Genomic DNA, 16,164 nt, shown 5'->3' on the forward strand with positions numbered 1-16,164 from the left:
CTGAAACATTGCAGAGACTTGAAATCTCCTCAGGCGAAGAGCTAAACACATAATTCATTCTGTAGCACTGGTGTGATCAGACCTGTTTTACCTACTACACACACACACACACACACACACACACACACACACACACACACACACACACACACACTACTCCACCTTTGACACCTAAGGTGAGTTCCCAAACTTCAAAACAACCCGTAATCTCTTAATGACTTGGGTGGAATAAGTGGAGTTCGTTTAAATATTTAACATCGATTATTATTAATTAAATTGAAACCGCGCACGTGTCTGATACAGAACACTGCTGTCGGATCGACACATGCTGAAACGACGGATCCCACTTTTCCAATTCCAACAAATTTTCCAATTTTTTATGTTTCACAGACATTTTATATATATATTTTAAATGGTTTCATACAAACCGTCATGTTCTCATGCCCATTCTCCTGTGTTGTCATTACGATTGGCATTTCCAAATTGTCCGTAGTGTGCGAACATGTGTGTGATTGTGCCCTGTGATGGGTTGGCACCTCTCCAGGATGTCCCCTACCTTGTGCCCAGAGTTCCCTGGGATAGTCTCCAGGCTCCCCTGCAACTCTGTGTAGGATAAGCGGTACAGAAAATGTATGGATGGACATGATGTGATAAGCACATCTACTATAGATTTGGGGGAAGAACCAGAATTGTCAGATAATATCAAATCACTTTTAGATATTTAAAAAAAAAAAATTGATTGGACTTTAACCTAGTAGTGTGACTGTAACCTTTATTATTTCCCAACTTAACCACATCATTATCTAAAAGAAAATAACATATATAAGACATCTTCACATCATTTATTTGGGTGAAAGTGAAGAATAATGAAGAAAAGTTGGTTGTATTAAAACTTTACTATAAGGACTTTGCTAATGCTGAGATCTTTGATATTGGTATTGTATAAAAAATGAATAAAACATCAGATCGGTGTAGACCTAATGTTAAGATTAAGCAAATGATTCTTTTGCCCAGTGCATACATTAAAGGCCATTTTGTTGCATTGCAAAGGTCCTGGTAAATACAGTCATGGTGACTGTTAGTGGGTAGGAAGATCTTCCTTTTATCATCTCCAAAGCTGTTATTCTTTACATGGGCTTTCACAAATTGTGGAGAAAATGCCCATGAAAAGAAAATAGAAACCAGAGTTAGGGTGATGTTTATATTTTTTTTCTTGCATAACTGATGAGCTATATGAGAGATTAAAGTAAACCGAACACGCATCATATCTGCCATCAAAACATCCTTTATGTGTATGTGTGTGTGCGTGTGTCCACGGACATTAAGGACGATGAAAAGCGTCTCAATCTGTTGTTGGCTCGTCATGTCTATCGGGTTTTAGCTCTTTACAGTAAGTTCCAGCCTCTGTACGGTCTGTATGAACTCAGTGAAGCACAAATACACACACAGGCAAGCCCACGCACAAATACAGTCTCACAACCAGTGATTAAGAGACAGTGCTTTTTTTTTTTTAAAGGAGCGTCTGTATACTGTATTACTCTGAATGTACACCTAACAAATATGCTCAAGCACACACTAAGCTCCATTGCGTGTTAGTTGTGAGTTTTTTGTCTTCTGCAGAGCCCAGGGGCCAGGCTCACCTGTGTCTACACACAGGGCTCATGAATTGAGACTAATCACACACACACAAACACACACACACACACGCACGCACACACGCACGCACGCACGCACGCACACACACACACACACACTTGTATAATTGTCTTTCTTGGTGTACTGTGTACTACTGCAGCTAAATAATGTTATGCCTAACCTTAATCTCAGTAACCTTACCTTCAGTGACCTTCACCTTAATCTCAGTAACCTTACCTTCAGTGACCTTCACCTTAATCTCAGTAACCTTACCTTCAGTGACCTTCACCTTAATCTCAGTAACCTTACCTTCAGTGACCTTCACCTTAATCTCAGTAACCTTAACTTCAGTGACCTTCACCTTAATCTCAGTAACCTTAACTTCAGTAACCCTAACCTTAATCTCAGTAACCTTAACTTCAGTGACCTTCACCTTAATCTCAGTAACTTTACCTTCAGTAACCCTAACCTTAATCTCAGTAACCTTAACATCAATAACCCTAACCTTAATCTCAGTAACCTTAACATCAATAACCCTAACCTTAATCTCAGTGACCTTAACATCAATAACCCTAACCTTAATCTCAGTGACCTTAACATCAATAACCCTAACCTTAATCTCAGTGACCTTAACATCAATAACCCTAACCTTAATCTCAGTAATTTTAATTTCGGTAACCTTCACCTTAATCTCAGTGACCTTAACATCAATAACCCTAACCTTAATCTCAGTAACCTTACCTTCAGTAACCTTCACCTTAATCTCAGTAACCTTAACTTCAGTAACCCTAACCTTAATCTCAGTAACCTTAACATCAGTAACCCTAACCTTAATCTCAGTAACCTTAACATCAATAACCCTAACCTTAATCTCAGTAACTTTAATTTCGGTAACCTTCACCTTAATCTCAGTAACCTTACCTTCAGTAACCCTAACCTTAATCTCAATAACCTTAACTTCAGCAACCTTCACCTTAATCTTTATCCTAATGTATCACAACATTAACCTAAGAACACTTAAACCGAGTAACTTTAATTATAACCTTAACCTGAGGGTGGAGTTTTTCCCAAACAACCCTGAGTAGACAGGGGCCTAAGGGGAGGAGGATTAGTCCAGTGGAATGAACATTGTCTGGGGCAGGGAGGCCCAGTGCATTAACCTCTCAGGCACCTCAAAATCCCCCTGTCAGTTTATGTCTAATGTGCATTACTTCTTACTTACCACTTGCTACTTCTCAATTCTGCTTGGTTGCAGTGTGACACTTACGTTTATCCGTGTAGAAGAGGAACACACATGTTCAGTCACCCACGAAACAGTGCTTATCTCCGTGTTTGGCTGACTCGAAAAGAACCTGATAAGCATTTACAAGCTAATGTGTTGATCAGAATGAGGAAAACTAGTGGTTGTTCAAATATGGCTAGGAAAAGTAAGATTAAGGAGAAGACCTTATTTATCTTGCTCAGAGTTGTTGTTTTTTTTTTCCAGACATATGCAACAGGCCAAGGCTTTGCTATTTCCCACTTCCTGTTGTGTAAATTTACCATTCTATAGCACACAATGATTGCTTTTTTGTTGTTGTTTTTTTGTAGAGTCAAATGTGTAGACATATATGATACTGTGAACATATTCATATCAATTCATAATCTGTCCGTTTCCTTTAAAAAGAACTTCATTTTGGTTTAAGGACTTACACGGATATGCCTTCCAAATGCCAACAATCTCAGACCTTCTCTGGCCAAGTGAGACGGCGATGACACGTATAATACAATCAGAAATGCCGTTTACGGCCAGACTGGACCAAACGCACTGAAGATGCAAGAAAGCTAAGTAAAACGGACGTGCTTCGAATATCACGCTCTGCCGCAACACAGCTTAGCGCAATGGCCCTTTTGAAGTTATGCCAGTTTTTTTCTTGACTTAGATGAACTTACATAATCCCATCTGAGCTCTTGCATGAGAACGCACAAATGCCACTTTGTAAACTTTTCAAATCCTTAAAGCTTTAACTTGAAAGCATAACTCGAATGCACGATATTTCTTGAGCCATTCAGGATCCAAGTTACACCTTTTGTAAGTATGACACTCACACTTTTAAGCTCTCTGACCCGCAACCATAAAACTGCATCATTTCGATAACAAGTTGGCAACAAACATGACCTGATTTGATGTTACGATTAGAAAAGAAAAGACCAAAAAAAAAAACAAGCTTTAAAGCCTTGGCTTCTGTATTGTTTTTGAACAGAACATGGAAGTGAATAGATTAATAGGGGAGAAATATGAAAGCCAGGCATTTCAAAAGTGGTTGGTTTTGAAACAAGGCTAAAAATCTAGCTTTGTTCATAATGTCTTTGATGCCATCATACTTTTTATTTTTACACCCCCCACCCCCCCTTTCCAGTCTGTCCTAACCAAGGATTCTTGTGAGCAGAAAGGTGCTGTTATACACTAATATGGAAAATACTTTACAATATATATATATATATATATATATATATATATATATATATATATATATATATATATATATATATATATATATATATATATAGATAGATATATATAGATAGATAGATAGATAGATAGATAGATAGATAGATAGTTAGATAGATAGATAGATTATACACTTTATATGTAATTTGTGATTATCAGGGAAAATGAAAACTAAGTAACAAAGTGGTATAACAATACTAATACCAATGCTACTCTGAGAAACCCACATTGTGGTGTAATTTATTGATATACTTTATATATTGATAAATATTGATATCATATCATCATATTTCCTAGCACTAATCCAGGAAATGGAAACTCACTGCAGATTAGCAGCTCATCACACCCTTTTGTCACGTGACATCGAGTCAGTTTTAGTTCTTGCATCTTTGCCAGACTTAGCAAAAGTTATATATTTGTATATTTTACACTACAAGTTACCCGAATCTGAACGAAGCATAGCCGATCCATGCTGAGCGCAAAGAATAAACCAATACCGAAGTCTGAGACTCTAGTTTCTGAACATCATAAACTAGAAGGTCTTTATTCATTCTTACAAAATAGGAACTTTTAGAAATATATACAAAGGATTTTGTTGTGCTACAAAAGAAAGAAAGAAAGAAAGAAAGAAAAAAAACAAGAGCTCTGTGTGACAAAAACAAACCGAAAGGGTTATGAACCTGCTGTACAAAATGCCCCCATAAAAAGGCCTCTGTCTTTTAGGACAACATTTAGTGCTTGTAGATTTGCTTTATGGCACGGAGGGCCTTCACAATGGCCGGTTCATTCTCTGCAGCCAACAGCTGCTCTCCAATGTCAACGTAGCAGTGTGTGACACAGCCTCCATTTCCATAGAAAAGCCACAGGAACACGCAGCCGAGCAGCTCCCGCTTCACCTCGTTCACACACGTATTGTATGCAGAATCCTTTTAGAGTCTTTAACGGGCCACTACAGTATTAAGAGTCTTTTTCTCTCGGTCACTGAGAGAAACATCTATTGCACATGATACACCCATTCCCAGTGACATAACCACAAACAGGATTCGATCGCTTTTGAAAACAAAAATAAAACTCCACAAAGTTCCTTAAGTGGATAAGTAGTACAGAGCAACTGACTAAAAGGCTGGTGGCTTGTTTTTATACAGATCATTATGAGAATTTGAAACCAATCTGTCATTAGAACACTGCAGGGTTTTTTTTTTTTTTTAAAGAACTAAGGCTTGCATAAAATATACATGAACTTTGTGTCCTGTATTTTTCAGTTGGAAAAAAAACAAAACAGTGTCCCACATAAGTGTGTTCCTTTGTAGTGCGTGTAAGATTTTGTGTTCATACACATGTGGCAGGAGATCCTGCGGGTTCATACTTCGTTTTGTGTCCTTTCAGTGCAGGGTGAGGTTTCAGGTAGGGCCGGCTGCCTGTGAACACGCAAGCGGCCTTCCTCCTTGCCCTCTTCCTCAGCTTGCGGCTGAAGACGTTCTGCCAGGACTGCAGAGTCTTGGAAGTCCAGATCCACATGCCGCTGGTAATGCCCACCACCAGCAGCATAAAGATCTTCACCATGAATATCTCAACAGCCGGGATGGAGCTCTTCATGGTGCACTCCTCTCCGCTACCGTTGACCCCCTCCATGCAGCGCTGCTCTCCTGCCAGAACTTTCCAATAGTCCATGTTGAGACGCTCGTAGAAGTAGCAAGCAATGACACAGGTGGCAGGAACGGTGTAGAGGACGGAGAACACCCCGATCCGCACCATCAGCTTCTCCAGTTTGTCAGTGTTCTCGCCCTCTGTTTTCATAACCTTGCGAATGTGAAAGAGAGCAACAAAGCCAGAGAGCAAAAATGAGGTGCCTATGATGAGGTAGCACGACAGAGGGATTAGGACAAAGCCTGTCATAGCCTTGACATCCATGCTGCCTACATAACAGATGCCTGTCAGTTCATCGCCTGCCACCTTTCTCATGACCAGAATCAGGATAGTCTTTATGGCTGGGATAGCCCACGCAGCCAGGTGGAAGTAGCTGCTGTTGGCTTCAATAGCCTCATGTCCCCATTTCTTCCCAGCTGCCAGGAACCAGGTGAGAGTCAGAATCACCCACCAGAGGGAGCTAGCCATGCCAAAGTAGTAGAGGATGAGGAAGACTATAGTGCAACCTGTGCTCTCCAGGCCTTCCTGGATGATGTACTGGACACCGTTGTCACGGTCACAGGCCACATTTTCAGCCCCAACAAAGAGCCGAATGAGGTAGCCTACGGAATAGACGCAGTAGGACATGGAGAGGAAGATGATGGGGCGCTCGGGGTACTTGAACCGCTGTGGATCAATGAGGAAGGTGAGGACAGTGAAGGCACTGGAGATGAAGCAAAGGATGGACCATATGGCTATCCAGACCAGGGAAAAGCGCTTGTCTGCCTGGCTCCAGTACACATCCACTTTGGGGTAACACTTTGGGGCACACGACTCGCTCTTCTGCACGTAGTGGAACTTCCCAGGGTTCCCACAAGTGTCCTTCCCCATCCTCTCTTTAATGGTTAGATCCTGGTTGTTCCCATGTCGAGGAGGGCGTGAGTCCGGAGGCTGGGTATGAGATCCTTTTGAAGAAGTATCGTCGCTGCCGTTGTTGGGGGCCTCCATGCAGAGGAAGTTGGGGTCGTTCTTATTAGGCAGCCTGGAGCAGTCCAGCGAGTCTGGCCAGTGAAAATTAAACTGCTCCATAATGGGGGAACACTTCTGCCTTGCCTGCTCGCACATCACTCGGCAGGCTGGGATCGGTGTGGAGACCTGCTCTGTGCACATGGGGGCATAGAGTGAGCACAGGAAAAACTTGAGGTGGCTGTGGCAGCCGAACTCGATCAGCGGCACGAACTCGTGAAGCTTTATGGAAGCCTCTAATTGATCCTCATGCCCCATCAAGTTTGGCATAACTGTCAGGTTATACCCAATGTCCTTGCAGAGAGGGATTGAGATCTCCTGGCACCTGCCTTCTCCTGGTCGGTCCGGGTCTATGGAGCTGATGGCAGAGCACAAGCCAGCCGTGAAAAGCAGCGCCAGACTGTGAAGACTCCATTCAAATGCGGAGTAAAACATTTTTTTTCCCACCTCAAAGTGGATTATCTCATGTAGTACATGAAGTAATTACGCAAATGTTTGCCTTTCAAAACAGCGTGTATTTCCTCCGGCGAGGCGAAGGAGCTGCAGGACAGGTTCGAAGACTTGCGAATCTGACTCGCAGAAAACAGACAGACGGAACTTCTGGACAACTACGTGCGGCGTACGATAATTCCTCAAGAAGTTAAGACGTAGGTGGCGTACTCCATGGAGAACAGTTCATAACATCTTTCATGGAAAACACACTCGCCATGAAGAGCAGCACCAACACATGAGAAGAGAAGGAAAATCCGTCCATCCCATTGAATACAGATGTATGTACGGTGTATTTTATTATTATTATTATTATTATTATTATTTTACCAGTTAGTGGTTTAAATGTAATCCAGAGCTTCTTTAAGTGCTTTAGTCCTTTGAGGCAGTGAGGAGACTCCTCATGTCCATCCCTGAAAAAGTTTTTAAATGGAAAAAAAAAAGGTGCAGATAAAAACAGCGTCAGAATGGGATTCCTCTACATTAAAAAAACAAACCAAAATACAGTCATCCTTACTGAAATCCTTAGTGAAATCCCTTAAAACACGAAAGGCAAGTGAGCATGTAGTACTCCGGACACTTCACAGCTCTGCCTGAGAGCTTCATAGCAGTGTGAGCTGGAGGAGTGTGTGAGTCTAACCTGCTCGAAGATCCGCCTTCAAACACAACCTCTTTGCATAAGAAAGCCTAAACTGACACGGCGATTATATCCCCCCTAAAACCCCCACGGAACAGCCTGTAAGGACGTTTTAAAGTCTAACCAGCACTTTTTTTTCTTTTTTTTTTCTTTTCTTTTTTTTTTTTTTTTTACACCGGAGATCATAGCGAAGTTCTCACACACCATTTATTGTTGTGTTGTTGGTGATTAAACTCTTATCGAAGGCGCGAGGAGACAAAAAATGTCCACGAGTTTTAGTTTATTATTGTTTTGTTTGTATTTTTTTTATTTTTTTTTGGCGCGAGTTTTTGTCGCCTCAGACATCCTAGTGCCCCCCCCCCCCCCCCCCCCCCTTTTTTTTTTTTCCAGTCGAGATGTGTCCTTTCCTTTACAACTGGCGATTTTCACGGTTTGGACCATTGTGTGAGAGAAGGAGAATAAAAGGAGGAGAGTGTTTTATGCCCTCGGATTCGCCTCACATTTTATTGTTTGACGGAACCAAGCTGGTTTGGTGGGGGGGTGGGGGGGTCTAGTTTTACTAGCACAATAACAGAAGAGCCAAGTGCTTCATAGGAATTCATACGAAATGAATGAGAGAAAGGAAGGCACTGAGAGAGAGAGAGAGAGAGAGAGAGAGTCATATTTATGACAAAGTTTGACTAAGTAAAGATTGTACTGAAACTAAAGATGAGTGGGTTCAAATTAAAACATTGCATGAAATAGCAGGTATAGAGGTATAGCTATGCTAATTTACCTATAAGTTATATACTGATTAATAACTTGACTGAAAGAGAGAGAGAGAGAATGAAAGTAAAAATGAAAACATTGCATTAAATGCCAGGTATATGAGGTGTAAGTAGGTTAATAACTTGACTCACAGACAGCAAGAGAGACAGAGAGAGAGAGAGAGAGAGAGAGAGAGAGAGAGAGAACAAAAGAGAAAGAATAAAAGTACAAATGAAAATAGTGCATTAAATGGCAGGTGCCCTCCACTAATATTGGCACCCTTGGTAAACATGAGCAAAGAAGACTGTGTAAAATTGTGTTTATTGTTTAAACTTTTGTTCATTTATTTAAAAAAAAGAATTCACAAAAACACTCCGCTCTCATGGATATCAAAACAATTGCAAACACAACACAGGTTTCTAAAAAAAATATCTTTGTTAAATATAAGTGTGCAAGAATTATAGGCACCCCTATGAATTCATATGAGAAAAATATATTTGAAGTATATTCCCACTGATATTTTATATTTTTTTAGTACACCTGGGTGACTAGGAACAGTAAATTGATCAACAATGACTTCCTGTTTCACAGTGGTATAAATATGGAGTAACACATAGGCCAAATTCCCTTAGTCATTCATAACAACGGGTAAGATCAAGGAATATCGCTGTGACGTGCGGCAAAAGGTTGTTGAGCTTCACAAAGTGGGAAGTGTCTAAGAAAATAGTAAAAACATTGAAAATGCCCATTTCCACCATCAGGGCAATAATTAAGAAGTTCCAGTCAACTGGAAATGTTATGAATCAACCTGGAATTGGACGTGTGTCTATATCGTCTCCACGCACTGTGAAGAGGACGGTTCGAGTGGATAAAAAATCTCCAAGGATCACAGCTGGAGAATTGCAGAAATCAGTCGTGTCTTGGAGTCAGAAAGTCTCCAAAACATCACCACAAGTTGTTTGGAAGGGTTTCAGGAAAAAAAGCCTCTTCTCTCATCCAAAAAACAAACTCGAGCGTCTTCAGTGTGCCAGACACTACTGGAACTTCAAACGGGATCGGGTTCTACGGTCAGATGAAGCCAAAATAGAGCTTTTTGGTAATAAACACAGAGGTGGTTTTGGAGCACACAGAGAGGTAGCCGTATGGAAAAGTACCTCATGCCCACGGTTAAATATGGTGGTGGATCTTTAATGTTTTGGGACTGTTTTTCTGAAAGAGAACCTGGATATTTTGTTAGGATACATGGCATCATGGATGCTATCAAATATCAACAGATATTAAATGAAAACCTGACTGCCTCTGCCAGAAAGCTTCAAATGGGCCGTGGTTGTATCTTCCAGCAGGACGAGGATCCAAAACATCATCAAAATCAACACAGAAATGGTTTACTGACCACAAAATCAAGGTCCTGCCATGACCATCCCAGTCCCCTGACCTGAACCCCATAGAAAACCTGTGGAGTGAACTGAAGAGGAGAGTCCACCAGCATGGACCTCGACGTGTGAAGGATCTGGAGAGATTCTGTATGGAGGAATGGTCTCAGATCCCTCGCTATGTATTCTCCAACCTCATCAGACATTATAGGAGAAGACTCAGAGCTGTTATCTTGGCAAAGGGAGATAGCACAAAGTATTGACTAAAAGGGTGCCAATAATTGTTTCACACCTATATTAAACAAAGTTTTTTTTAATATATAATCCTGTAAATCTAAATTGTTTGATATCCATAAGAGCAGGGTATTTTTGTGAATGTTTTGACCAAAAGATCAAAAGCTTAAACGATAAAAGCAATTTTTCACAGCCTTCTTTGCTCATATTTACCAAGGGTGCCAATATTAGTGGAGGGCACTGTATATGAGTCATAGGTATGGTAACTTACCTACAACTAATATACTGATTAATAACTTGACTGAGAGAGAGAGAGAGAGAAATCGAGAGCGAGAGCGAGAGAGAGAGAGAGAGAGGAGAAAATGAGGGGTCTAAAACTACAGATGGGTTTTTTTTTGAATGTGTGATGCAAATGAATATACTGTATTAAATGGCAGGTATATGAGGTATTATGTATACTGTATATAATTGACCTAATATCTTGATTGATTTTGATGTATTCCCTCATATGATGAATTTATACTAAATGAATAAGAAAGAGAAAGAGACAGAGAGAGAAAAGGAGGAAAAAAGAAGGAGGGGGGTTGGGGGAAGTTGAAATAGTAATTCGTATGACAGAAGTTATACAAAAAAAAAAACCTAGACTAATACTAAATGGTTAAATGTGTTCCTTAATGTAATGTATGATGCAGACGATTTACAATAACGTCACTTATTCCACTAGCTAATATGACCTTCACATGACTTTATACTCAGCATTGCTACCTCACAGTACAAGGGTCCCTGGTTCGATCCTGAGCTCAGGTTACTCTCTCTGTGCAGATTTGCAGATTTGCATGTTCTCCCCCAGTCTGTGTAGGTTTACTCTGGGTTCTCTGGTTTCCTGCCATGTCCGTAGGTGGCTTGATGACTCTAAATTGCCCTGGGTGTGAAGAGGTGTGTGATGCTTGTTTGTGCATGGTGCCCTGCCATGGACGGACATCACATCTAGGGTGAATTCTCTCACCTTACATCCATCTCAGGATAGGCTCTGGATCCATTGTAAATGAAATGAAAACACTGATTGAGCTTGATTAATAACCCGATGGCTTATTCCACCAAATTTTATTGATGAATGCTTAAAATATGATTTTCACATGAATTCATACTAAATCAGTACAAGTGGGAGGGAGGAAAAGAAGAAGGCAAAAATTAAGGTTAATATTAGACTAAAACTGATTTTAATAGAAAAAGCAAAATGATGGACATAATTGTTTTTAAATGACAGACGACTTACCCAAGATCAGCCTAATAATTCAGCATTATAATATAAGTTATATTATATTATAATATAAATATTTGGATCAGAAACAGTTTAATATTATATGTTGACATATTTATGTGGGCATTTAAATGCATGCATCCACCCATTTTCTATACCGCTTATCCTTCAGGGTCGTGGGGAACCTGGAGCCTATCCCAGGAGGCATGGGGCACAAGACGGGGTACAACTTGGACAGGATGCCAATCCATCGCAGGGCACACTCACATACACATTCACAATAATGATAATGATAATGAGTCTTGATTGATCACATATACATATGCACAGTGAAATTCTTTTCTTTGCATACCCCTGCATGTCAGGAATGTCAGCGGCGGGAATCGAAGCCCCAACCCTGGCGGCGTGAGGCGAACATGCTAACGACTAAGCCACCATGCGCCCCATTTAAATGCGTAAAACATAAGTCTTTTTTAAGTCTAATTCTTATCTTGTTTTACTCCGGACTCAAACTAAGAATGTAAAAAACTGAGACCTGAAATGAACTCTGCTTGCAAATGCTAACAGTTGACGTTTGTTCTATATTGAATCCAGGCTTTGTACACTGCAGCGAATGAATTAGTAAAATTCTGCCCTTTTCAGACATACAGTGCACAGCCTCTTGATGAGACACAGGCGTGTCATTACATAGGAGACATTCTTAACCTATGGCGGTTTTCTCCTTTCCCTCCGTCATCGTAAATTCTCACAGGAGGAAAATGCCTGCAGGATGAGCTCTTAGACAAAGCCCTTTCAGTTTAGGTTGAGTTGATTCATCCGCTTTTCATGCTGGTTTCAGGGAGCGGCGTGCCAGGGCTCGATCTTTGCTCACAGAGCATTAACCCTGGCATGGGTGCCAGCTCTGATAATCCTCAATCAGAGTAAATTAATAGAAGGATAAGCTGTCGAATGATTACTGCAGCTGCGTATGGTGTGTTTGTTGGGATGAAATGTGAAATGTGGGTGTGTCTGTGATATAACCAGTTTGAGCCCTGCCTGTAATTATACACAAAGTCTTAAATGTCACCCTATATAAAAATGAACTAATTATACACAAACTTAACCCTCTGTAGTATGCCATCCTTTATAAATGACATAATAGCGAAAGAGGGTTCAAAATTTGGTATGCATGAGAGTTCAAAAGTTGGTATGCATGAGAGTCCAACCCAAAGGAAGTAAACAACAATGCATTTGGCCAGCTATGATGGAGTCATTTGGCAACGACATCAGCACGCCATGTGTTTGTATGTCCTTGTAAAATAAATTTCTCAAGGTGGTAGCTGATCAATACAGCTACATATCACCTGTTTCCTTGAGCCATAGAACAAGTTCAAGTCATGTTCCTCTGTAGGAAACTAACTGCAGAATAGAAACGTAGAAAAATACAACTTGATGTAAATAAAAGGAAGATATAGTGGAAGTTCTGGACCCTGTTTTATAGGTTTTCCATTCTGCAAATGTGGGTGCACTAATGGGTGCAAAACGGTCCTTAATATTAACAAACGGTCCTGTGGAATTTCACCTGTGACATCCGTGGAGTGTTGTTTGATATGAAGAGGCACACTGTTTACACGTCCGGGACACAAGGACAACACTAGGCAGATTTTCAACCTTTATCTACCATGTTTATGAGGTCTCTGCTTTTTATTAAAGGACCGATTAGTGTGTCTTTGCTCTAAACGTGGTGCACTTTTGTTTTATTGGTGTCATTATAGGTTTTCAGATAAAACAGTTCTTCGGTCCTGCTCCTACAGTCAATTAAAAAAAAATATTGGCACCCTTGTTCAAATTCATTTCTTAGCTTAATCTCACACTGAAAATATGAAAGAATTCTAACTTTTAATTGAAGTCCATTTATTCTATAAAAACAAACAAACAAACAAACGTTTTAACAGTTGTTAATGCGTCCCAGTTTTTGGCATCAGTTCTTATGAACAAAATGTAACTGAAACATGTTTGCAATCATATTTTGCTTTATTTTGTATTAGGTTATTAATTTATTTTACGTTTTTCAATCAAATGCTTCAACCAAACTCTTAAGAGCCCAACCATGACTTCCTGTTTCACTGAGGCGAGACAAAAGCGTTCATAGTAACAAAAGTAAATGGATTTGAAAGTTTTAACGAGAATATGGAGGGGGGAAAAAAAACAAGAATTTTGTCTTTCATTTGATTGCTTACTTATTCCTATGCAGAACATTGCCTGGGACATGAAGTAACACGTTTTAAGGATTTACGATGTCCTCATTTGCTTGAAATGATACAAAATTGCTCTGCCCATTATCTCTAGCCAAAGCATACAGTGAACTCCAGAAGTATTGGCACTCTTCATGAGAATGAGCAAAAATGATTGGGTGAAATAAACTTACTCACAGTGAACTTGTTTTTATGAAATGGTATTTTTTAATGTTTCTTTCAAAAACATATGTGGCAAAATGATGGACAACCCTTAAGAACAAGGACAAACTGTCATCCAAACCTCTTTTGTCATCCTTCAACGTGGACAAAGCCTAACAGCTTTCAACACAACAAAAACTGATTGGTGGCTGTTGACCTGCACAAGTCAGGTAATGGGTAGAAATAAGTAGATAAGAAGTAAAATAAAAACACTTCAGAAGTTTTGAAGGTGCTCTAGAGAGGAGTCTTTACCAAATATCAGTTGTTGCAGGGGTGCCAATAAGTTTGAAGCCAGGTGGGGCAAGTCATAGGGCCGCCAAGGGATAGCAGAAATCCTCCTGTTCGGTAGCATTCTCCAGTAAAAATGGGATTTATCTCATACGGTCTATCACCTGCTCACTCTTTTGTGGTTGCTTTGCTGGTCAAAACGATCTCTTTGAATCAAGAATAAGCAAAAAAACGCACCCAACCACGACTGTCCGATCGATCTGCAATAGCAGTAGCCTTATCAGCTCCCACCTTTCTCTTTTATGTTGTTATTTCTGCATCTCCTGTTGTTCTTGCCTCACTCTGTTTCACACACACACACACTCTTTACCTTTACCTCATCTCAGCTAGTAGTGGCTAGCTTGGTTCTGTCTTGAAGCAAATCAGAAAGTGTGGGATAATTCTGTAACTAATAAAGAAAAAGGAATTGAGGGGGAGCGCTTTGATGGATCTGGCTGAAAAGATATTTCATGTTTTTTGTGAGCGATGTGTGATTCTATGGAGGCCGCGCGCACCCCTGCTGCTCCTCTCGGCCCACAGGCGGCCCCCCCTCTGGCTAACGTTATGGAGAAAGGAAAGCATTTTATAGCGACCTCTCTCTCTCTCTCTCTAACTTTTCCCTCTCTCTCTCTCTTTCTCTGTCTCTCTCAATCTCTCTTCCCCCCTCCATCAGACCCCTTTCTTCTTTTGTTCCCCTTTGAAGAATGACTTTAGACATTGTATTTACATATTTAACCATGGATGAAAGAAAGGAGGGGTGAGGAGAAGAAGGCTTCCCGAGCCCTTTTGGGAATATAGACAAGTTGAAATGAATGAAAATCTTTTTAGTTGTTTTTTTTTTTATATGTTTTTTTTATCCCTCTTTTTTTTGTGAAGTCTAAAACGATATGATGAAGATAAGAAAAGACATCACCTGGACACAGACTCTGCGTTTTGTCTTCGGAACACGTCAAACACCGATAAAGGGTCTGGGGGGGGGGATCAAATCAAATCTCCAAAGTCAGATTTCTGCTTTACCCCAAGCGCAGTCGATCATTGAAAACGTTGGGGGGTCAGAAAGCTCCAGTGTGAATCTATTAAAGCAAACGTCAGACACTAAACATGTTTTCGCCCGAACTATATTTGGTTTAAGGGAAAAATTGGGTAAAACTGATTCAATATTTATATTTCATACTTTCATTTTATCCTAAGTGGGTCAAAAGTGAGACGAATTCAATCTGGACACAGTCTTGCTCAAAGACCTAACACCGGCTCTGGGGCTTTGATCAAACCGGACAGTTATCCATCTCACAAGTGGACGGAGTTAAAGAAACCTCTCTTGGAGATGGTCAGGGACCCATGCAGACACAGCGTTTGAAAGGTGAACGGTAACATATCCTGAAACGGAGGGTAGGAAAGTATCTAAAAAGCAAAGCACCAGGGTTCTCGCTAGACATAATCTTAAAATGCAAAATGTTGGAATATGAACTCTCACAGACTTCTGGTCACTACGGCGTCCTCTTTTTAATCCTGTGGTAGGTGCTGTATAAATAAAAGTCTATTACTGGTTGTAGGAAATGTTATTTTGCTTTTCACCCACACACACACACACACACACACACACACACACACACACACACACAAACACACAAAGTCAGTAGATCTTTTGCACCAGAATTTCTGACTACTGACTTTGCGTACATTTTTTAAAACGTGTGTGTGTGAGTGCGTGCGTGTGTGTGTGTAAAGGGGGCTGGTAGCAATGGTGGATTTTGGCCATGTTTCGTATTGTGCTCTCAGACTGAAAGGGCATGTTGATTAAACGTATGGGAGGGGCAGGAGCTTAATCTGCTTACCACGGGCCTCTTCTCTTCTCTTCTCCTCTCCTCTCCTCTCCTCTAAAGGAATCATTGCGGACTCATTTTAGCATTTTAGACAAGCAATAGAAAACCGGTCAGTCAAGT

General features: G+C 40.5%; 1 protein-coding gene and 1 long non-coding RNA gene across 2 annotated transcripts; one reads left to right on the plus strand and one right to left on the minus strand.

Annotated features, from left to right (window-relative positions):
• Positions 1 to 4,628: 4,628 nt before the first annotated feature.
• On the minus strand, positions 4,629 to 7,399 carry fzd10 (frizzled class receptor 10). Its single transcript, XM_017468982.3, has one exon. The coding sequence runs from the start codon at positions 7,211 to 7,213 to the stop codon at positions 5,456 to 5,458; it is 1,758 nt and encodes a 585-aa protein (XP_017324471.1). The 5' UTR covers positions 7,214 to 7,399; the 3' UTR covers positions 4,629 to 5,455.
• Positions 7,400 to 7,467: 68 nt separating this feature from the next.
• LOC128632829 (uncharacterized) lies at positions 7,468 to 15,190 on the plus strand. Its single transcript, XR_008396387.1, has 3 exons — positions 7,468 to 7,548; positions 11,157 to 11,250; positions 11,692 to 15,190. It is a non-coding gene; the product is annotated as an uncharacterized LOC128632829 (long non-coding RNA).
• Positions 15,191 to 16,164: the final 974 nt, after the last annotated feature.

This window comes from Ictalurus punctatus, chromosome 5 (assembly GCF_001660625.3).
Source record: "Ictalurus punctatus breed USDA103 chromosome 5, Coco_2.0, whole genome shotgun sequence".
In the NCBI taxonomy this organism is placed as follows: Eukaryota; Metazoa; Chordata; class Actinopteri; order Siluriformes; family Ictaluridae; genus Ictalurus; species Ictalurus punctatus.